We start from the raw sequence: 25,184 nt of genomic DNA on the forward strand, positions 1-25,184 counted from the left end.
GGACAGTTTCAGTCTGATAATAAAACAAATGTAAAAGTTTTTACACCTGTGTCACTTCTGTCCTTAATTGTTGTTTGTATTATCACACAGACTCACACACACAGACAGGTTTGTTATAGCTACTGTCAAAGTGTTTCTGCTCTATGGTCTAGTAGTACATGGTCTATGGTCTAGTAGTACATGGTCTATGGTCTAGTAGTACATGGTCTATGGTCTAGTAGTACATGGTCTATGGTCTAGTAGTACATGGTCTATGGTCTAGTAGTACATGGTCTATGGTCTAGTAGTACATGGTCTATGGTCTAGTAGTACATGGTCTATGGTCTAGTAGTACATGGTCTATGGTCTACCATACTGGTCAAGGTAATGCTGTGTTTAGATAAACACACGTAAACTTCCCCTGGGTCAGTATTGCCCCTGTCCTTACCTAACAATCCTAATGTTTACGGGACAACTATTGGACATTTTATGGGCAGATTCCAGTTAGGTCTGGTTTTCCCTTTATTTATGTGTTACCAAGAAAAATGTCCCTAGAAATATTCCTAATTCCCAACATATGAGGGCGCTACAAACCACTCCATAAGGTACTCTTGTGCACTGGGTTTATGAGAATGTGCCTTCTTGGATGGATGCTTCATTCGAGAAAGTACTGAAAAAAACATGCTCTCTTTTCATGTTCAAATCCATTTTCAGTCTTGCCACTATTCTCAGATGTATGTACAAATGAAGCCCCTCGAGAGGTCATAAGCTCTATTCAGCTCATTTAACCACCCTCACACTATCCAAAAATGTCAGATACAGTAGTTATTCATTTGAATCATACATCTTCTTTAATCAGCATTAAAACAACATACTTATGAAGAGGACTAACTGTTCCCTGTAGGCCTACATGAAACAATCAAAAATCAGTGTGAGGGTCCCTTCAACAGAACATTGCTTAGTTGTTGCCAGTAAAGTGGTTAATTAAGTTATAAGATATGTGTTCATGAATAGGCATTTGAATATGAAATCATATGAGAATAGTTTGTATACCAAAGAAACCACTTAAGAAAAATACAGCTATCTGTTTAATGTGTTGTAATACTCCCCCCTTGTGTCAAGATCAACGTATCAATATACCTACAATGTAAAAATATACTATAAAACATTTAAATTAAAAACTTAGAAAAATATAAAAAAATAAATAGTAAAATGGTTGTCCCACTGGCTATCATAAGGTGAATGCACCAATTTGTAAGTCGCTCTGGAGAAGAGCGTCTGCTAAATGACGTAAATGTAATTACACTATAATTATACCTGCCTATGTAACTAGCCTACCATAAAATTTTAGGCCACTTAATATAAAGTGGGACAGATCCATTTATATTTTTTGTGCAGTCCATTGCTGGTGGAGAGGTTTTATAGTCATCCCATCCCATGTTCATTTAGATTATTTGTTATCTGGGAAAAAAACATGGATTCCTATAATTAGACCCCAATGAATATGATCCCAGTGAATGATGATGCTCACACAGATCATTTCAGTGCTCACCCTCTACCTAACTTATTTACAGTATATTCCCATAATTGCTAGCCAAGTAGGCTACCTCAACTTTGAGCGCAGACTAGTTTTTTTAATGAATCCGACTCATTCGAGTCGCTATGAGTCGAAACTTCAAACATGTACATTCTTAAACCGTTACTGTGTACCTATGTATGTCCTCTGATGATGAGTGCCTTTCTTTGTTTGCGGAAATCCATACTTTTTAATAAAACGTCAATCAAATACAACCACAGACTGTTTCCTAATTGCTGTTGCTCTAAGATGGCAACAGCGCGAATGCTCATGTACCAATTAAAGCTCAACAAGGAAGTCGGTGGTTGTATTTGATTAACGTTTTACTAAAAGGTATGTATACTCCATGGAGTTGAGGTAGGCTACTACATAATTGCCTACATTTCCCATAAGGCAAGAGACTTGCAAAGCACTGCATTTACAGCAGGGTTTCAAATAGGATGCATTTGGCACTAGGTTATTGCCTCCCTTTACTGCAGAAAACGGACCAACGGTGGTGTATCAACCATTTGTTAAATCTACGACGCATAATATTGATATATTATATCAACTGAGTGCTGAAAGGGTGTCAACAAATCCCCGTAAAAGGCAAGCAGCAGGTTGGCAGCTGAAGTGCGCCAGCGGTTTGCCAGGATTCCCACTGGATATGTTCACTTAACTGCGTGGTTGAGTTTGGTCTGGGAGCGCAGTCGCTCGCTAGGAACACATCCATGTGATTGAATTCCACCTACATTCACTTGGTCGAAAGAAACGAACGAACAACGAGGAATAAGATTGACTAGCCTATATCGGTGCGACTGTCAGAATTGATCATCATTGATTACCAATGGTCAATACTACAGAACCAATTTGTTTACGCCACCTGAGATTTGACTATTGATGGAACATTTGTTTACATAACTCAGAATAACGACATTTTGTGCGTGCCATTTGGATTGAACTAGACATCCTCTACTAGTCTACCACATTTGCACGCGCACGTCTCTTGAACGGGCCAGGAAGGATTTTGAATAACCGTTTCTTTTGTGTTGGTATATCAAACAGCAGTCAAGACGAAATCCTTCAAGAATCCTTGCGCCGGCCGTCAGTGCGCGCGTGCTTTTGGAAACATGGGTTGTACACTAAGTGCAGAAGATAAAGCGGCCGCGGAGAGATCAAAGATGATTGATAAAAATCTCCGCGAGGATGGAGAGAAGGCGGCAAGGGAGGTGAAACTGCTCTTACTAGGTATGGGATGCCGTTTATTCTATTCCTTTGCTTGTCCGGATGGACGACTAGCCAGTGTAATTTACGTTCCTTGTTGGGCTCTGTTTCGGGCTGAGTGCTTCAAATTCTTAATCAGAATGTTCCGCAATTTTGATCATGATGTGGTAGCGTAATGGGCTGTATCACAAGCCCATCTTATCTTGGCACGGGTAGGGTGTCCATCCGCGCAGCGTCTGCTAGGCATCAATCCGCAGCGCACGCATCGGTTATTTTCTACCGAGCGTTGACTGCTATGTGGTCGACTGTTGATGCTGAGCTTGTTCTGCCAACGCCTTAGAACACATTACATAATTACTGTAGCAAGGAACCATAAGCAATTACCTAGTGCAACATAGCTCTCGGTCAAGCAGAGATTTTGTATTCGTTCATCAATGTGGTCCTGAATTCCATGTCCTTGTGTGACAATGCATCTGCCATGTATCTGTTTGGGTGAAAATGAACAAACATGGTTATCACTGGTTCCCAACGGTGGTACTTGGCCTATCCACAGGGGGTATTTAAGAAGACTCATGAGACCATAGGCTTACTGGTAAAATGCACATGAGGGGGTAAATCAGGGGTACTCGAGGCAGAGTAAAATTCAGTTGGTGTTACAGTAACGAAAAAGGTTGGGAATGGGAACCACTGGTTTAGTCAGTCAATATTTTGTTCAGAACAGGTAGCTACATACGTATTATTACACTGCCTGTGTTGAACAGGCATACTAATGTATGTTGGAGCATATGACATTGCAATCAGGAATTTGACAGATTGACAGACAAGGAGCAAAAGACACCAAGCAGGTGCAGAAAGGAGTAAACACTCCACCTCCTCTAAATCACATGGTCACACAAATGAAGATTTTGGGCCTCAGCATTTTTTTGTTGTTGTAGTAGGCTGATTTATTTAGCAAATGTAATAATCTAACCTAATGTGATGTCACTGTGCAAGGCTAAAGAGATAGAATCTGTGGATTGTGTTCAGCACAATAGCAGTATTAGGCCTAGCCTACCCTGGGTAGTCTTCTTGTTATTACTGATTCTTATCCCAGCCTCTAATTTGTTGGTACACTGTAAAATGCCCCACTCCTTCCAGCTGCAGTACTGGAATCACAACAATACATTCACCTTTAGTGAATATGAGTATTTTGCATTATGATCTCTACCCTCCAAGGAGACTCCAAAACAAAACTGTATCTATGATGCCACACATTCCTACCAATTACAGTTCTGTAAACAAAACACAGAGGTTTTCACCTCTGCTTAAAATGCCTATTTGCAATATGATCTACATTGGAACCGTACAAGGTGCACAAAAAAAAAGCCAAATAAAATATGGAAATATGGAGTGGATTGCTGTTTAGGGTCCTGACTCGCACAGGTTCCTGGTTTGTAGAGGGAACCACACTGGAGTCGTATGTCCTGGGATGGGCATAACGATATTACAGTAACCTCTGTTGTCATTGCTTGGCTGTACAGAACCTCTCTGGTCCTCTTAGCCAATGTTCTGACAGAAATACTGTGTGCCTGAATACAGAAACCCTCCATTTGCACACTCACAGAAAATGGGCCAAAGTTGAAAGACCTACATTTGGGAGCTGCTTGGAAAATAAAAAAGTAATGGCATAAAAAGGAAAAGGGCTAGTGTAGTCCTATTGATTTTTCGGCAAATCACCTGGTAATCTTGTCACATGTAGGCTAGCCTACACTCTTAGAAGTAAAGGAGTCTCAAATAACCTTTTGGGGTTCACTTGCCACATCATCATCATGACGCAAATGATGATCTAAAACGCATAATCATGATGATGTGGCAAGTGACACTTTGCTTCTTGAAAGTCCAATATTTTGAAAACCTGACTGCTGACATGCAAAACATGTTGAGACTGTATCAACAGTGGACTAATGAAAAGAATACCAAAATATAGTTTTCCAGTAGATTTTTCCATTAATACCCCAGCATCAATAACCCAGCATCAACAACCCAACCTGACTATTTTTAAAGAAAACAACCCAACGAAGTGACCCAATGCCTGCAACCCAGCAGTTGGGTCATCTGAACAACCCAGCAGTTGGGTCATCTGAACAACACAGCATTTTTAAGAGTGTAGGCTAGGTTAAAAATACTGTAGCTATCTAGCAACCTAAGCCAACAACTAATAATTATCATCATAAACAAAAGTCATTACCATCACAATATTAGTTTTTTGTTGTTGTAGAAAATGATTTAACATTGCTATTAAAATAGTACTAATAAAGGAATGGGTAATTGCTAGCTATCCCATAAAGCCGAAAACCACATATTTTCATCTTCTTCTGAGTCTGGCAGCGCAAGAAATCCAATGGCAAAATAAAGGTCCTGCACGCACCAGCAAAAAGTTCCTTCAGGAACCTTTTGCTACATTGAAACATTTAAGATTCCTCCAAGAACCCCTCAACTAACCGAGGTGCAAATAAGAACCCATTGACTGCAATGGTTCCTTGAGGAACTCCAGGGTTCCTTGAGAATCTCCAGGGTTCCTAGAGTCACCCCTAATTCTAAGAGTGTAGTGTCCGTGCATCGGCAGGACAGAGGAGCTACGTCTGATAAGACGAGGGGCGGGGGTGTGTGTCTATTTGTCAATAACAGCGGGTGCTCGATGTCTAATATTAAAGAAGTACCTCATGATAAACTGTAGACCACACTATCTATCAAGAGAGTTCTCATCTATATTATTTGTAGCCATCTATTTACCACCACAAAGCGATGCTGGCACTAAGACTGCACTCAACGAGCTGTATAAGGCCATAAGCAAACAAGAAAATGCTCATCCAGAAGCGGCGCTCCTAGTGGCCCCGGGGACTTTAATGCAGGCAAACTTAAATCCATTTTACCTCATTTCTACCAGCATGTCACATGTGCAACCAGAGGAAAAAAAACTCTAGACCACTTTACTCCACAAACAGAGACACATACAAACAGAGACACATACAAAGCTCTCCCTCGCCCTCCATTTGGCAAATTTGACCATAATTCTATCCTCCTGATTCCTGTTTACAAGCACAAACTCAATCAGGAAGTACCAGTGACATGCTCAATATGGAAGTGGTCAGATGACGCGGATGTTACGCTACAGGACTGTTTTGCTAGGACAGACTGGAATATGTTCTGTGATTCATCCAATGGCATTGAAGAGTATACCACCTCAGTCACCGGCTTTATCAAAAAGTGCATTGACGACGTCGTCCCCACAGTGACCGTACGTACATAACCCAACCAGAAGCCATGGATTACAGGCAACATCCGCTCCGAGCTAAAGACTAGAGCTGCCGCTTTCAAGGAGCGAGACACTAATCCGGACGCTTATGCCCTCAGACGAACCATCAAACAGGCAAAGCATCAATACAGGACTAAGATGGAATCCTACTACACCAGCTCTGACGCTCGTCGGATGTGGCAGGGCTTGCAAACTATTACGGACTACAAGGGGAAACCCAGCCGCGAGCTTCCCAGTGACGCGAGCCTACCAGACGAGCTAAATGCCTTTTAATGCTCGCTTCGAGGAAAGCAACACTGAAGCATGCATGAGAGCACCAGCTGTTCTGGACGACTGTGTGATCACGCTCTCCGTTGCTGATGTGAGCAAGACCTTTAAACAGGTCAACATTCACAAGGCCGCGGGGCCAGATGGATTACCAGGGCATGTACTCAGAGCATGCGCGGACCAACTGGCAAGTGTCTTCACTGACATTTTCAACCTCTCCCTGACCGAGTCTGTAATACCCACATGTTTCAAGCAGACCACGTTAGTCCCTGCGCCCAAGAATGCGAAGGTAACCTGCCTAAATGACTACCGCCCCATAGCGCTCATGTCAGTAGCCATGAAGTGCTTTGAAAGGCTGGTCATGGCTCACATCAACACCATCATCCCGGAAACCCTAGACCCACTCCAATTCGCATACTGCCCCAACAGATCCACAGATGACGCAATCTCAATTGCACTCCACACTGCCCTTTCCCACCTGGAAAAAAGGAACACCTACAGTGGGGAGAACAAATATTTGATACACTGCCGATTTTGCAGGTTTTCCTACTTACAAAGCATGTAGAGGTCCGTAATTTTTATTATAGGTACACTTCAACTGTGAGAGACGGAATCTAAAACAAAAATCCAGAAAATCACATTGTATGATTTTTAAGTAATTAATTTGCATTTTATTGCATGACATAAGTATTTGATCACCTACCAACCAGTAAGAATTCCGGCTCTCACAGACCTGTTAGTTTTTCTTTAAGAAGCCCTCCTGTTCTCCACTCATTACCTGTATTAACTGCACCTGTTTGAACTCGTTACCTGTATAAAAGACTCCTGTCCACACACTCAATCAAACAGACTCCAACCTCTCCACAATGGCCAAGACCAGAGAGCTGTGTAAGGACATCAGGGATCAAATTGTAGACCTGCACAAAGCTGGGATGGGCTACAGGACAATAGACAAGCAGCTTGGTGAGAAGGCAACAACTGTTGGCACAATTATTAGAAAATGGAAGAAGTTCAAGATGACGGTCAATCAACCTCGGTCTGGGGCTCCATGCAAGATCTCACCTCGTGGGGCATCAATGATCATGAGGAAGGTGAGGGATCAGCCCAGAACTACACGGCAGGACCTGGTCAATGACCTGAAGAGAGCTGGGACCACAGTCTCAAAGAAAACCATTAGTAACACACTACGCCGTCATGGATTAAAATCCTGCAGCGTACGCAAGGTCCCCCTGCTCAAGCCAGCGCATGTCCAGGCCCGTCTGAACTTTGCCAATGACCATCTGGATGATCCAGAGGAGGAATGGGAGAAGGTCATGTGGTCTGATGAGACAAAAATATAGCTTTTTGGTCTAAACTCCACTCGCCGTGTTTGGAGGAAGAAGAAGGATGAGTACAACCCCAAGAACACCATCCCAACCGTGAAGCATGGAGGTGGAAACATCATTCTTTGGGGATGCTTTTCTGCAAAGGGGACAGGACGACTGCACCGTATTGAGGGGAGGATGGATGGGGCCATGTATCGCGAGATCTTGGCCAACAACCTCCTTCCCTCAGTAAGAGCATTGAAGATGGGTCGTGGCTGGGTCTTCCAGCAACGACCCGAAACACACAGCCAGGGCAACTAAGGAGTGGCTCCGTAAGAAGCATCTCAAGGTCCTGGAGTGGCCTAGCCAGTCTCCAGACCTGAACCCAATAGAACATCTTTGGAGGGAGCTGAAAGTCCTTATTGCCCAGCGACAGCCCCGAAACCTGAAGGATCTGGAGAAGGTCTGTATGGAGGAGTGGGCCAAAATCCCTGCTACAGTGTGTGCAAACCTGGTCAAGACCTACAGGAAACGTATGATCTCTGTAATTGCAAACAAAGGTTTCTGTACCAAATATTAAGTTCTGCTTTTCTGATGTATCAAATACTTATGTCATGCAATAAAATGCAAATTAATTACTTAAAAATCATACAATGTGATTTTCTGGATTTTTGTTTTAGATTCCGTCTCTCACAGTTGAAGTGTACCTATGATAAAAATGACAGACCTCTACATGCTTTGTAAGTAGGAAAACCTGCAAAATCAGCAGTGTATCAAATACTTGTTCTCCCCACTGTATGTGAGAATGCTGTTCATTGACTACAGCTCAGCGTTCAACACCATAGTGCCCACAAATCTCATCACTAAGCTAAGGACCCTGGGACTAAACACCTATCTCTGCAACTGGATCCTGGACTTCCTGATGGGCTGCACACAGGTGGTAAGGGTAGGCAACAACACATCTGTCATGCTGATCCTCAACACCGGGGCCCCTCAGGGGTGCGTGATTAGTCCCTTCCTGTACTCCCTCTTCACCCACAACTGTGTGGCCAAGCACGACTCCAACACCATCATTAAGTTTGCTGACGACACAACAGTGGTAGGCCTGATCACCGACAACGATGAGACAGCCTATAGGGAGGAGGTCAGAGACCTGGCAGTGTGGTGCCAGGACAACAACCTCTCCCTCAATGTGAGCAAAACAAAGGAGATGATCGTGGACTATAGGAAAAGGAGGGCCGAACAGGCCCCCATTAACATCGACGGGGCTGTAGTGGAGCGTGTCGAGAGTTTCAAGTTCCTCTGTGTCCACATCACCAACAAACTATCATGGTCCAAACACACCAAGACAGTCGTGAAGAGGGCACGACAATACCTTTTCCCCCTCAGGAGACTGAAAAGATTTGGCATGGGTCCCCAGATCCTCAAAAAGTTCTACAGCTGCACCATCGAGAGCATCCTGACCGGTTGCATCACCGCCTGGTATGGCAACTGCTCGGCATTCGACTTTAAGGGGCTACAGAGGGAAGTACTCACTGCCCAATACATTACTGGGGCCAAGCTTCCTGCCATCCAGGACCTATATACTAGGCGGTGTCAGAGGAAGGCCCAAAAAATTGTCAAAGACTCCAGTCACCCAAGTCATAGACTGTTTTCTCTGCTACCGCATGGCAAGCGGTACCGGAGCGCCGAAGTCTAGGTCCAAAAGGCTTCTTAACAGCTTCTACCCCCAAGCTATAAGACTGCTGAACAATTTGTTTTTACACTGCTGCTACTCACTGTTTATTATCTATACATAGTCACTTTACCCCAACCAACCTACATGTACAAACTACCTCGACTAACCTGTACCCCCGTGCATTGACCCGGTACCGGTACCCCCTGTATATGCCTCGTTATTGTTATGTAGTTTTATTGTGTTACTTTGTATTTTTTACTTTAGTTTATTTAGTAAATATTTTCCTAACTCTTATTTCTTGAACTGCATTGTTGGTTAAGGGCTTGTAAGTAAGCATTTCACGGAAAGGTCCACAACTGTTGTATTCGGTGCATGTGACAAATAAAATTTGATTTGATTTGATATAGAAAATAGCAATATTTTCTTCACTGATGTATCATTCTACAGTGACAATAGGTCAATAAAAAAGATACAAAAGCCTATAGTGCAATGGCAGAGTGGATTCATGACTCTGACAGTATCTGGGTAAAGATGAGCCTGAGAAACAGAGAGAGAGACAGTCATATGTCACCACCAGGCAGAACACCTTCAGATCACAGGGGGACATGATAGGAAACGAAGATAGCCAGTGTGGATAAGAACTGAATAGGCTCTCTGCAGATGGGATTCTGCCCATCGAGTCTTGTGCAGCAGTTATTGCCTGTGCTACAGGGACACAGTCAGATAAGAGGCAAAACGAGATAACCCAGACAAACAACCCAGTCTCAGCACAGGACAAGGAGTGCATTGAATCTGAACAGCTTGACATTGGTCTATTAAGTCAACAGGAAAGGCTATGTGTTATTTAAGCCAAATAGCTTCTGCTCATAGAAGATGCATGACTTTGTGTAATCTTCGTAGAAGATGCATATCTGCGTAGAAGATGCATATTTTCTGGAAGTATATCTGTGTTTCCCCTATATTAATTTAAATCGTGGCCGACACAAAAGAAAAAGGATGTTCTGGACGCTAAAATGTTTTCAGTGTAAACTTAAATGACTAAAATCATATATAAAGTATGTAGAAAAGATAATGGAGCTGTATATATTTTTTTATAAGATTATCTTTGAGAACTAACAACCACCAGAATAAATATCTAAAATTCCAAAAATGTCATGGCATGGGGCTACCATTGGGATGGGGCTACCATTGATTTTTTATAATGTTTGAGTTACTCAGATAGCCATGACATAAAGCATGGCAAAATGTGTAGAATTGCAGGAAACTAGTTCTAAAACGCAATGCACACAATACTAAATACTTCCTCCAAACTATCTAACCGCTGTAGCTAGTATTGACATTATAATTAAATCACAATGGATTAGTTTCCATGAAACAGCTGTCTGTGTTAGCTGCCGAATTAGTGCAGTGTCCTTAGCTAGCTAGCTATGTTTTGCTAGCTAGCGAATATGTTAATGTTTATCTAGCTAGCTAAACATTTGGCTATGGGCTGGCACTGGCCGTATGGGATTATGGAGAGTGAATTAAATTGTGTATTCGTCATCTTTCTAGGTAGTTATCTAGCTGTGGCCATCTGGCTAGTATCAACAAGGGCTTTTTACAAAATAGCAACATTAGCACAGTTAGCTAGGTAGCTTACATTGGAATCTAGACCATAAACTAAGCAACACACACGGACATGCATTGCCAAACAACGCTACTGCCACCTTCTGGTTTGGAGTATTTTAACAAGGCTGACTGGCTGACGACTTCAAGGTCTTTGCTGTGTGAACACAAAAGAGATTGACTGCCGACACTGTTCAGAGGTGCTAAGTACTGCTGGCAGGCAAACGTTTGACAATCCTACCAGTGTGTCTGAGCTATAAAACCGTACCATTGGTCACACCTTGAAACCCCATCCTCCCCCCCTCCCTAACTTTGCCACCGCTGCTGGTTTTGGTAGCTGCTCAGGTATCTTGAGGTAGTGAAAGGTATTTAGGGAGATTAAATATAATGCTCTGACTAAGTGTCAATGTCACTTTTCTTTTGTCTTCACTGCCATGCTCCAAGAAAGGATGTGAGCAAGGTACATTTCCCTGTGTAAGTGTAGCCCAGTCCAGTGTAAAGCGATTTTGCGATTGCAGAACAATGTAGGGGCATGCTTCTTCTTTTGGACACTGTAGACATCCAAGGGAATATCTGAGTAGGCTCTATGTATGATGGAGAGGTCTGAAGATTTGATAGATGACTACTTGAAGAAAATAAGAAATGTAAATGCCATTTAGCAGACACTTTTATCCAAAGTAACTTAGTCATGCGCGCATAAATTTTTCATATGGGTGGCCCCAGCAAGAATCAAAACCACGATTCTTGGCGTTGTGAGCGCCACGCTCTACCAACTGAGCCACACAGGTTGTGTGTCAGTAAATGCTGTAGATGGCATGTAAAATATTACTGGCATCTATGGTAACTCGCCTTCATACAGTATCTCATACAATACAGAGCTTTAAAAGGAGAGATACTGTAGGATAGATCAAGTGCATATCCATCAGTTATATACAAAAGAGTGTAACCTGTCCTCATCTACACTAAACTGTCATACTAAACTGTTGGGAGGGTGGAATAAAAGTATTGCTCTGTTGATGAGTGGTGATCTCTTGGTCTTACCCTCTTGTTCAACAACATGTTTCAGACATTGACCTACAGGTAAGTAAGCCTTAGGTCTATCCTTTCTAAAATCGTTTTCCTGCTGTTCTTACCTATTTGATTCCCCTTTTCCACAATTTCTGTAAAGCCTCTTGCAGTTCAGCAGCTGAGTGGATGTCTTCTAGGCACTTGCACTCCCCAATTATTTGTGTGTGTGTGTGTGTGTGAGAGAGAGAGCGAGAGAGAGAGAGAGAGAGAGAGAGAGAGATAGAAAAAGAGAGCTAGTAAGAGAAAGAGTGAGAGAAGGGGAAAATAAAGATAGAAAGAGAGAGAGAGAGAGAGAGAGAGAGAGAGAGAGAGAGAGAGAGAGAGAGAGAGAGAGAGAGAGAGAGAGAGAGAGAGACATAGAAAGAGAGAGAGAGAGAGAGACAAAGAAAGAGAGAGAGAGACAGAATGAGAGAGAGAAAATATGAGAAATCTCTCAGTGAACTAAGTGTCTCCACTCAATGCATATAAACTCAGCAAAAAAAGAAATGTCCCTCTTTCAGGAACCCTGTTTTTCAAAGATAATTCGTAAAAAAACAAATAACTTCACAGATCTTCATTGTAAAGGGTTTAACCACTGTTTCCCATGCTTGTTCAATGAACCATAAACAATTAATGAACATGCAACTGTGGAACGGTCGTTAAGACACTAACAGCTTACAGACGGTAGGCAATTAAGGTCACAGTTATGAAAACTTAGGACACTAAAGAGGCCTTTCTACTGACTCTGAAAACACCAAAAGAAAGATGCCCAGGGTCCCTGCTCATCTGCGTGAACGTGCCTTGGGCATGCTGCAAGGAGGCATGAGGACTGCAGATGTGGCCAGGGCAATAAATTGCAATGTCCGTACTGTGAGACGCCTAAGACAGCGCTACAGGGAGACAAGACGGACAGCTGATTGTCCTCGCAGTGGCAGACCACGTGTAACAACACCTGCACAGGATCGGTACATCCGAACATCACACCTGCGGGACAGGTACAGGAAGGCAACAACAACTGCCCGAGTTACACGAGGAACGCACAATCCCTCCATCAGTGCTCAGACTGTCCGCAATAGGCTAAGAGAGGCTGGACTGAGGGCTTATAGGCCTGTTATAAGGCAGGTCCTCACCGGACATCACCGGCAACAACATTGCCTATGGGCACAAACCCACCGTCGCTGGACCAGACAGGACTGGCAAAAAGTGTTCTTCACTGACGAATCGCGGTTTTGTCTCACCAGGGGTGATGGTCGGATTTACGTTTATCGTGGAAGGAATGAGCGTTACACCGAGGCCTGTACTCTGGAGCGGGATCGATTTGGAGGTGGAGGGTCCGTCATGGTCTGGGGCGGTTTATCACAGCATCATCGGACTGAGCTTGTTGTCATTGCAGGCAATCTCAACGCTGTGCGTTACAGGGAAGACATCCTCCTCCCTCATGTGGTACCCTTCTTGCAGGCTCATCCTGACATGACCCTCCAGCATGACAATGCCACCAGCCATACTGCTCGTTCTGTGCGTGATTTCCTGCAAGACAGGAATGTCAGTGTTCTGCCATGGCCAGCGAAGAGCCCGGATCTCAATCCCATTGAGCATGTCTGGGACCCGTTGGATCGGAGGGTGAGGGCTAGGGCCATTCCCCCCAGAAATGTCTGGGAACTTGCAGGTGCCTTGGTGGAAGAGTGGGGTAACATCTCACAGCAAGAACTGGCAAATCTGGTGCAGTCCATGAGGAGGAGATGCACTGCAGTACTTAATGCAGCTGGTGGCCACACCAGATACTGACTGTTACTTTTGATTTTGACCCCCCCTTTGTTCAGGGACACATTATTAAATTTCTGTTAGTCACATGTCTGTGGAACTTGTTCAGTTAATGTCTCAGTTGTTGAATCTTGTTATGTTCATACAAAAATGTACACATGTTAAGTTTGCTGAAAATAAACGCAGTTGACAGTGAGAGGACGTTTCTTTTTTTGCTGAGTTTATTATCCCTGTGGTAATTGGATGGTCTGGCACAAACCCATACATATGGAAAGACATGCAACAGAGGCAGCTAGCCCTGGTGGGAAGTGGAGGAGTTGACTCTATCAGTCTGAACTGTACTATGTTGCGTATACCACCAGCCGTTTTCTGAAGTGCGTGCCTTGTGAAACGTTAATGTTATTCTGTCAAGACCATAGGAGGTGGCCATACATCCAGCTCAGTGACAGCAGCTGACGGCTGTCAGGGCTGCTTTGTGTGACAGTACAGTCACGCTGGGAGAGCCCCTGCCAGGGGACAGGTGTGACAGCCACACACTGAACCAGCAGAGCCAAAGTGACAGAGACTTAATTTAGCAAAATATAACTTTCTCTGCTTGGTATCTTCAGGAAATTACTGAAAAAGACAGGGAACTAGTTCGAGGAGGTATGGGAGAGGGAGTTATGAATGAGTTGAAACAGTAAGAGAAAGATTAGAGAAATCATGCTCTGTAATGTTTCCTTGGCTTGAGGTTCTAATGACTCATCAGAACCAGTGGGAAATATCAGAGCAGGGTTTTTCTAAGCCTCAAATTAAGACAAGCCTATTATATTCCGTTCTGATCCTGGCTCTAAAAAATGATTCCTCCACCAAATCTACGCAAATTATTAAATATCCCTTGCCCCTATTTCGGGACAACTTGAGATGCAGGAGAACAAATGTTATTATAACCTGAGAGAACCCAGACCTTTGAAAGAATGAGTTTGAAGTTAATATTTCCACTGTTAAAGTAAAATCAATCAGCTTCCATTACCAGAGAAGGTTATTGTAACATGGAGGTCAAGGTTATCCTGTTCGCTGAGAACAAAGGTAGAAAAAGGAAAAGCCATCAGAGTGAATTAAAAACCAATTCACTCTCAGCTCCTGGGTCACCCCAGACTAATAGTCCAAGATTAATTGAACGTGACTAATCTATTCTTTGAAATCAACAAATGCTCTACTCTCTTTCCTAGAAACACAACAGAGGGCGTTAAGCTAGCTCTCCCCTAGTGTTTTCAGGAAAACCATTTGTTTTGGGACATGGTGACATGTTACCCCCTAGCCTCTAGCAAGGTCTCTGTGACGGTAAAATAACCCATCTCATCCCAGTGACAGAGATAACATTGCCAGCTATGACAAATAGTGACTGTCTGGTCATGTGTTTTATTTGTGCTATCCAGCATGCAATCCTATGTGTGCAACAGATGTGTAGAATGAGAGAGGATATTTTTATGTTTTATTTATTAGGATCCCCATTAGCTGACGACAATGGCATCAACTAGTCTTACTGGGTTCCGACACATAACGAAAAAGACATTACAGACAAAAGACTTTACAATTGACATACATTTAAAAACATTAACATGTAATGTGTGTGTGTGTGCATCTATCAGTTACACATACAGTACATGTCAGTGCACACACACAACAAGCAGGTCACATGGGGGAAACACGTTGTGCCTAGAGGTGTTAAACCAGGTTTGCTGTTCACTTGCGCTATATAAGATGGAAGGGAGTTCCATGCACTCATGGCTCTGTATAATACTGTACGTTTCCTTGAATTTTTTCTGGACCTTGGCACTGTGAAAAGACCCATGGTGGCATGTCTGGTGGGGTAAGTGTGTGTGTCAGTGCTGTTTGTAAGTTGACAATGCAAACAATTTGGAATTTCCAACACATTAATGTTTCTTATAAAAACAAGAAGTGACGTAGTCAGTCTTTCCTCAACTCTTAGCCAAAAGAGACTGGTATGCATAGTATTTATATCAGCCCTCTGATTACAATGAAGAGCAAGACGTGCCACTCTGTTCTGGGCCAGCTACAGCTTTACTAGGTCTTTCTTTGCAGCATTTGACCATATGACTGGACAATAATCAAGATAAGATAAAAATAGAGCCAGAGGATTATGTCAATGATACCCCTACCCCCATATTATGAACGTTAATCTTTTTCATAATAATTGAAACACTAATTGTCCCAGTGCAAGAACAATGTTATTTTCCCAGAGGGATTTGGGTGTGTGAAATGTGAATGGCTGTAGGCTCTCTGAAACACCAGATTAGAGAGCTAGATTACAGGTCTGTAATCTAGGAATCATGTTATAATCTATAATCTGATTACACCTTGAACTCGTCTTAACACCACATGTAATTCTCCTGCCCTAACGCCACCTCAATGTTTAGAATGGGTGTATAGTAAAGAGCATAGTCTACTCTACTATAAACCACTTTTCACTCGGTCTGAAGCAAGTATTTGTTACTGTAGGGGTCATGTCAGTGTGTAAAATGGTGTGTTGAAAAACACAACCTTCAAAGCAAATGGAGAAATTTGCCAGAACTGCAGTCACAGTATTACCATTTCAGTTGTACACAAGGAAACAGGGCTGCTTGCCACTATCCAGTGAGGCATGAAGGAAGGGGTATGATACGTCAGACCCTTTAATAGCTTCGTGGTCTACGACCGAGTGAGCCTGCTGTTTGTCATCGCGGGTAGCCTGGAAAACAAAATGCCCGCTCCTTTTTCTCACTATGAGTAAATTGAGTCATGACGGCTCTGCCAACCACATAGTCAGAAATACATCCAGGTATATTGATCGGAGACCTCAGCCCTCTTGGTGTCTAGGCTGGCTGAGGTGATGATTTGTTGATCGACCAGCTACCCAGTACCCACAGTGACTAAGAACTGACTGGGCTGGTTGGGCATGGTCAGACAGCTACTCAAAAACACCAAGTTCAGAGAAGTGGATGAGGAAGGTGTCATCTTGTTTAAGAACATTGTGGAACTGCTGTCGGCGTAGTGCCAAATTAAACTGATTGATTTGTTGCGTTTTCTATGAATAGGTTGAGTTTTCGAGAATTACTGTTGACAACAGGACATTTTTCACCGAATTTTCATTTGAACTAGTCTCAGTGTTCCCAAACAGAGCAAACACTGTCTGGAAACCTTGTTTGATCGTGCCACACACCAGATCTGTAGCTCAGCTAGACCCTGGTAACTAGAGTGAATTATATCATGTGTTTCTCACACTGTCAACAGTACTTACAGCATTAGTTAGATGGCTAACACTCCATACTTGTCGTTTCAATGCTGTGAAACATGGCAGTTGGGAGGGCTGTGTTACCTTGTATGGGCAGTTTTGAAATGGTTGTATAGATGTCATACTGTACACCAGTCAGGGTTGTGGTGTGTGCCATTTTTGTTGGTCAAAAAATAGTATTTTGTGTCACTAATCAGTCTGGCCCAATTCTGCTGACATGAAAGGACAAGTCTGAGACTTTAAAAGAGCTGTGATTCAATACTATAGAACCTTCAAATTCTACTCTGGACCTAGAAGCCAGTTCTACTGCTTTTTTTCATGGGCTTGGCTACCAATACAGAGTTTTCTCCCCTGGCCCGCACCTACGGAAACCTCTCTGTCTAAGGCACTACATCTCAGTGCTAGAGGCGTCACAACAGACCCTGGTTCGATTCAAGGCTGTATCACAATCCGGCCGTGATTAGGAGTCCCATAGGGCGGCACACAATTGGCCCAGCGTCGTCCGGGTTTGGCCGGGGTAGGCCATCATTGTAAATAAGAATGTGTTCTTAACTGACTTGCCTAGTTAAATAAAGTCTTAATAAAAAATAAATCACGTTCTGCGCATGTGTTATTTTACGCACACTACGTAGCTACTGCTCACATTCCACCTCCTTTCACGTTTCTCTCTTTACTCACCCTCTTCTGAACCATGATGATGTAGCCTATCTCTGCCTCATATTTCTGAACAGCTGAAATAAAAAGAAACTGCAGCGATTTGAACACACATTCCCTTTTTTTTTTTATTGAAGGCTATACAACCTTCTCTGTCTGTTGTAACGGATTTTGCAATTGCACAAGCAGGACGCAGTCCCTAGACATTGCATTGGAGCAGAACAATCAGCGTTCTGTGTGATGATGTAGGTTAATCTTTATAGTTGCTGCCATATCGTAGCCACAAGCCAGAGTTCCGCACTTGAGTTGTGCATTGGGGCAAAAAACGATCTGCATTTTAACCACTCAAGAATAGGCTACCTAGCTGTTTCAACTCTGGGCAGCCAAATGTTCTAGGCAGCCGAGCATGTATATCTGGACCCGTAGCCAGATTCTGACAGTTCGTTTTGCATCGCCTGGCGCCCGGTGCGTCGTTATTCCTGACGTCTTTAGTCAACTACTGCTTTAGACTGCCTACTATCTGTGATGAATATCTCCATAGTTACGCTGCCATATAGTAGCGAGAGTTGCCGACTAGCCAATGTTTGCAATGATAATAATCCCTATTTTGACTGCCTGTATATGTCTTGCTTGTGTTTGATATGCTTGCCTAAATATACTGTCACAACAGACAACAAAGTTTGTACCAACATGTCGATCATGTCTTTTGTGTAGGCTACATCATGAAAAAAGAACATGAAATCGCGGTTGAGACATGGAATGCATAGTTCGAACATGTCGACCATATCTTTAGTATACAACATTACGTTTACCCCTCCATGTCAATGAGGGGGAAGTGGCAGTGGGAGCACTGAGAAGCAGCTACATAAAAGAAAATCACGCACATGCGCAGAAATCTCCCTATAAGAAGCCATGGCAAGTCGGGTTCCAGAAAATCCGGAACCGCAGCCTCTAATCAGGGACTGATTTAGACCTGGAACACCAGGTGTGTGCAATTAATGATCATGTAGAACAGAAAACTAGCAGGCTCTGGACCTCGTAGGGTAAGAGTCGAATACCCCTGCTGTAGAACATAGGCTCAAATGCATACACTTTAGTCAAGAATACACTTATAGTTGACCACATATACAGTACATTATGTTCACTCAGACAGAAGAACAACAGAAAGGGAATAAGTCAGTCAGAGGAATGTGACTTTGAGTCTGTAGTGTCAATAATAGTCTGTCTGTCCATCTGAGACAAACGTGACTCAGGTCCCGCAGGCATTCTGGCTGGGTGGCTGAGCCCAAGGACTTACCAAGGAGAGCCACCGCTCCGAGCCTGCCTGGCCACTTTAAACAGGTGACAGCCCCAACTCACTGCACTGACGCACTTTCTAGTTGTCATGTACCTGTATGAACCTGTATAACTCAATTTCTCTGACAGATAATTGCTTTTATGAACTTGCCTCCCAGATATGGGTCTAATTTACCTGTATAACATCATACAGACCACTATTCCATTAGCCTTATGAAACCTATTGACCTCTGCTCTCCCGTTTCGCTTAACTTCACTGGTTGAACAAGGCTGCTGTTCCATACTCACAGAGCACATTTAGAGGCACAAGGATTGGTTAATGAATGACTAGATAGATTCCGATAAGGATGTTGTGTTGTGGAGCTGGGGAGTTTCTCCTCAGTGTTACAAGCCACCATTTATTAACATTGGCTGCTTTTGGCCTGGGGGTTAGAGGCCAGACCAATCCACCAGTGTGTATGTGTGTGTGTGTGTGTGTGTGTGTGTGTGTGTGTGTGTGTGTGTGTGTGTGTGTGTGTGTGTGTGTGTGTGTGTGTGTGTGTGTGTGCGTGCGTGCATACGTGCATACGTGCATACAGTTGAAGTCGGAAGTTTACATACACTTAGGTTGGAGTCATTCAAACTCATTTTTCAACCACTACACACATTTCTTGTTAACAAACTATAGTTTTGGCAAGTCGGTTAGGACATCTACTTTGTGCATGATACAAGTAATTTTTCCAACAATTGTTTACAGACAGATTATTTCACTTATAATTCACTGTATCACAATTCCAGTGGGTCAGAAGTTTACATACACTATGTTGACTGTGCCTTTAAACAGCTTGGAAAATTCCAGAAAATGAAGTCATGGCTTTAGAAGCTTCTGATAGGCTAATTGACATAATTTGAGTCAATTGGAGGTGTACCTGTGGATGTATTCTCAGTGCCTCTTTGCTTGACATCATGGGAAAAATTAAAGAAATCAGCCAAGACCAGAAAAAAAATTGTAGACCTTCACAAGTCTGGTTCATCCTTGGGAGCAATTTCCAAACGCCTGAAGGTACCACGTTCATCTGTACAAACAATAGTACGCAAGTATAAACACCATGGGACCACGCAGCCGTCATATTGCTCAGGAAGGAGACTCGTTCTGTCTCCTAGAGATTAACGTACTTTGGTGCGAAAAGTGCAAATCAATCCCCGAACAACAGCAAAGGACCTTGTGAAGCTCAGACCCCCGTGTAGCTCAGTTGGTAGAGCATGGCGTTTGCAACGCCAGGGTTGTGGGTTCGATTCCCACCCCCATATGAAAATGTATGCACTCACTAACTGTAAGTCGCTCTGGATAAGAGCGTCTGCTAAATGACTAAAATGTAAATGAAGATGCTGGAGGAAACAGGTACAAAAGTTTCTATATCCACAGTAAAACAAGTCCTATATCAACATAACCTGAAAGGCTGCTCAGCAAGGAAGCAGCCACTGCTCCAAAACTGCCATAAAAAAGCCAGACTATGGTTTGCAACTGCACATGGGGACAAATATTGTACTTTTTGGAGAAATGTCCTCTGGTCTGATGAAACAAAAATAGAACTGTTTGGCCATAATGACCATCGTTATGTTTGGAGGAAAAAGGGGAAGGCTTGCAAGCCAAAGAACACTATCACAACCGTAAAGCACGGGGGTGGCAGCATCATGCTGTGGGGGTGCTTTGCTGCAGGAGGGACTGGTGCACTTCACAAAATAGATGACATCATGAGGAAGGAAAATTATGTGGATATATTGAAGCAACATCTCAAGACATCAGTCAGGAAGTTAAAGCTTGGTCGCAAATGGGTCTTCCAAATGGACAATGACCCCAAGCATACTTCCAAAGTTGTGGCAAAATGGCTTAAGGACAACAAAGTCAAGGTATTGGAGTGGCCATCACAAAGCCCTGACCGCAATCCTATAGAAAATGTGTGGGCAGAACTGAAAAAGCGTGTGCGAGCAAGGAGGCCTACAAACCTGACTCAGTTACACCAGCTCTGTCAGGAGGAATGGGCCAAAATTCACCCAATTTATTGTGGGAAGCTTGTGGAAGGCTACCCGAAACGTTTGACCAAAGTTAAACAATTTAAAAGCAAAACTACCAAATACTTCTGATCCACTGGGAATGTGATGAAATAAATGAAAGCTGAAATAAATCATTCTCTCTACAATTATTCTGACACTTCACATTCTTAAAATAAAGTGGTGATCCTAACTGACCTAAGACAGGGAATTTTTACTAGGATTAAATGTCAGGAATTGTGAAAAACTGAGTTTAAATGTATTTGGCTAAGGTGTATTTAAACTTCCGACTTCAACTGTACGTGTGTCACGTGGTGTCTAAACACAGCCTGACATTTCCTGTATGTGGGTGTGAAGTGAGGGTGATTGTGGGGAAGAGAGTGGCAGTAAACATTAGGAATAAGTATTAATTACTGTTTTAGTACCAGCCGTTGCGCAACACAACCTCATCATCCCCTTAGGTTTTCTCTCGAACTCAGTTCCCCTTCAGCTTCTACGGCCAACATTAGACTGTCTGACTAGTAATGATATGGGTGGCCACACCAGTTATCATTGTGTCTCTGTGGCATTAAAATGCTTAGCTAGTTCTACTTCCTGAACATGGGTGTAGCCTACCGTGCTTTCCTCTCATTTAGGGTTGTGTATGTGTTTGTGTGTGTGTGTGTGTGTGTATGTGTGTGTGTGTGTGTGTGTGTGTCACACATTATAACAACACACACAACTACACAAACCCTTGCATGCCATTACCAGATCTCTTCTGATCTCTTCTGGTAGAGCACGTCATCTCCAGACAACCTCAGCAGCACCACATGCCCTTACACTTCCTCCTTACTGCTACGTGTAGGTGAGCATTAATGAATAGCACCAGGCTTCAGCCCACTTGTAGGCAGACTTGTACAGTGAGGGAAAAAAGTATTTGATCCCCTGCTGATTTTGTACGTTTGCCCATTGACAAAGAAATGATCAGTCTATAATTTTAATGGTAGGTTTATTTGAACAGTGAGAGACAGAATAATGCATGTCAAAAATGTTATAAATTGAGGGAAATAAGTATTTGACCCCCTCTCAATCAGAAAGATTTCTGGCTCCCAGGTGTCTTTTATACAGGTAACGAGCTGAGATTAGGAGCACACTCTTAAAGGGAGTGCTCCTAATCTCAGCTTGTTACCTGTATAAAAGACACCTGTCCACAGAAGCAATCAATCAATCAGATTCCAAACTCTCCACCATGGCCAAGACCAAAGACCTCTCCAAGGATGTCAGGGACAAGATTGTAGACCTACACAAGGCTGGAATGGGCTACAAGACCATCGCCAAGCAGCTTGATGAGAAGGTGACAACAGTTGGTGCGATTATTCGCAAATGGAAGAAACACAAAAGAACTGTCAATCTCCCTCGGCCTGGGGCTCCATGCAAGATCTCACCTCGTGGAGTTGCAATGATCATGAGAACGGTGAGGAATCAGCCCAGAACTACACGGGATGATCTTGTCAATGATCTCAAGGCAGCTGGGACCATAGTCACCAAGAAAACAATTGGTAACACATTACGCCGTGAAGGACTGAAATCCTGCAATGCCCGCAAGGTCCCCCTGCTCAAGAAAGCACATATACATGCCTGACTGAAGTTTGCCAATGAACATCTGAATGATTCAGAGGTGAACTGGGTAAAAGTGTTGTGGTCAGATGAGACCAAAATGTAGCTCTTTGGCATCAACTCAACTCGCAGTGTTTGGAGGAGGAGGAATGCTGCCTATGACCCCAAGAACACCATCCCCACTGTCAAACATGGAGGTGGAAACATTATGCTTTGGGGGTGTTTTTCTGCTAAGGGGACAGGACAACTTCACTGCATCAAAGGGACGATGGACGGGGCCATGTACCGTCAAATCTTGGGTGAGAACCTCCTTCCCTCAGCCAGGGCATTGAAAATGGGTCGTGGATGGGTATTCCAGCATGACAATGACCCAAAACACACGGCCAAGGCAACAAAGGAGTGGCTCAAGAAGAAGCACATTAAGGTCCTGGAGTGGCCTAGCCAGTCTCCAGGCGTTAATCCCATAGAAAATATGTGGAGGGAGCTGAAGGTTCGAGTTGCCAAACGTCAGCCTCGAAACCTTAATGACTTGGAGAAGATCTGCAAAGAGGAGTGGGACAAAATCCCTCCTGAGATGTGTGCAAACCTGGTGGCCAACTACATGAAACGTCTGACCTCTGTGATTGCCAACAAGAGTTTTGCCACCAAGTACTAAGGCATGTTTTGCAGAGGGGTCAAATACTTATTTCCCTCATTAAAATGCAAATCAATTGATAACATTTTTGACATGCGTATTTCTGGATTTTTTTGTTGTTATTCTGTTTCTTATTGTTCAAATAAACCTACCATTAAAATTATAGACTGATCATTTCTTTGTCAGTGGGCAAACGTACAAAATCAGCAGGGGATCAAAAAAAAAAATCCCTCACTGTATAGCCAAGTTATCGTTGCTCATTGTGTATTTATTATTGCTTTTATTATTACGTGTTTTACTTGTCTATTATATCTCTATTTTCTTTCTCTCTGCATTGTTGGGAAGGGCCCGTAAGTAAGCATTTCACTCTTAGTCTACACCTGTTGTTTACGAAGCATGTGACGAATACAGTTTGATTTGATGATTTGAACTACTCAGGTCAGCTATTTCTGTGCAAAGAGTGTGCAAAGCTGTCATCAAGGCAAAGGGTGGTTATTTGAAGAATCTCAAATATTAAATATATTTTGATTTGTTTAACACTTTTTGTGGTTACTACATGATTCCATATGTGTTATTTCATAGTTTTGATGTCTTCACTATTATTCTACAATGTAAAAAATAGTGAAGAAAAAAATAAAAACCTTGAATGAGTAGGTGTGTCCAAACTTTTGACTGTTACTGTATATTCTATATTTTCTTTATTATTTTCCCCTAACCCTATGTTGGTCAATATTGCCCTGAAGGCGCTAACATGACTGCGATGGAATCATGTGATGCCGTTTAAGAACACCATAGGCTAGGCTACTGCTTTTTGCTTGTAACAGCAATGACCAAACTCTTTGTGTGACCCATAGCAGATTTGATGAAAGATTGGACAAGGTTTCTCTGTATGACTAATGTGTGTTCTGCTATCAGCTGTGGTGTCATCACAAGTCAGTGGTTAATTCCACAGTACCTCACCCCCCCTTAACCATTTGATTACCTTCTCGTTTATATACTCTTCATTTCTCTCTCTTCAAACTGGAAAGTACCGGTTTAGACAGAGTGATTACCATCATCAGCCAGTGTTTGATGTCAGTAGTCAGTCAGTCCCTGTCATTATGCTCTCTCATCATGACCTCTCATCATGACTTCTCATCATGACCTCTCATCATGACCTCTCATCATGACCTCTCATCATGACCTCTCAAGCTCATTGTGTTTCAGGCAACTCTGTTGTGGTTCAGAGTCTCTGACCTGAGGAGACACAGAGGACCACACACACACACTCCACCGTAGAGTAATGATGTGGCTGAGCCGAATCTGAAATAATATTGAATGAATCTGATGATAGCCCAGACGTCAGCGCGTCTCACTGTGAGAGCCAGCCTAGCTGTGGATGGTAGCACAGGATCTCATTAACAAGGGTTCACCTACCCATAATTGACTTCTTGAAGGAGCCGCTTGATTAAAATATAAAATCTCTTCTTCAATTTTGAGACAGAAGAAGATTTATGTTGGAGGCAAAAGCAAAGGTTTCTTGTCAGGCGTGTTTAAAGTGGCTTATAGTGGGTTGAATCACACCCCTGTGAATGGTGTTGTTGGACACAGCTCTTGACAACCCTGAAAGCCCAGGGTTGTCAAACATGTTCCTGAGTGGAGCCACTAAGTAGGAATACACATGGCCATCTGCTCAGATGTAGCCTACATTTGCATTGTGCTGTGTGTTTATGTATTAAGACAAGCTTGGTTTGGCACCAAGATGTTTAATCTCTCTCTCTCTCTCTCTCTTCTCTATCTCTCTCTCTCTCTCTCTCTCTTCTCTCTCTCTCTCTCTCTCTCTCTCTCTCTCTCTCTCTCTCGGGTGAGAGAAAGGTGGATTTATTTCCTCCTCCTCTGTAGCAGCCAGATATCTAGGAGCCTGTGATAGAGAGAGAGAGAGAGAGAGAGAGAGAGTGGAGAGAGAGAGAGAGAGAGAGAGAGAGAGAGAGGAGAGAGATGAGAG

The 25,184-nt window shown here is 43.1% G+C and overlaps 1 protein-coding gene across 2 annotated transcripts in view; it reads left to right on the forward strand.

The window, feature by feature from the left end:
• Nucleotides 1–2,009: 2,009 nt before the first annotated feature.
• The window catches only part of gnai2b (guanine nucleotide binding protein (G protein), alpha inhibiting activity polypeptide 2b), a 101,229-nt gene continuing 78,054 nt past the window's right edge, over nt 2,010–25,184 (forward strand). For both annotated transcript variants that reach the window (XM_084173691.1, XM_084173692.1), the window contains exon 1: nt 2,010–2,782. In XM_084173691.1, coding sequence (XP_084029817.1) covers nt 2,665–2,782 — 118 coding nt within the window. In that variant the 5' untranslated portion in view covers nt 2,010–2,664. The remainder of the gene's footprint in view (nt 2,783–25,184) is intronic.

The sequence above is a fragment of the Coregonus lavaretus genome (assembly GCF_964263955.1).
Source record: "Coregonus lavaretus genome assembly, chromosome: 12".
Lineage (NCBI taxonomy): Eukaryota > Metazoa > Chordata > Actinopteri > Salmoniformes > Salmonidae > Coregonus > Coregonus lavaretus.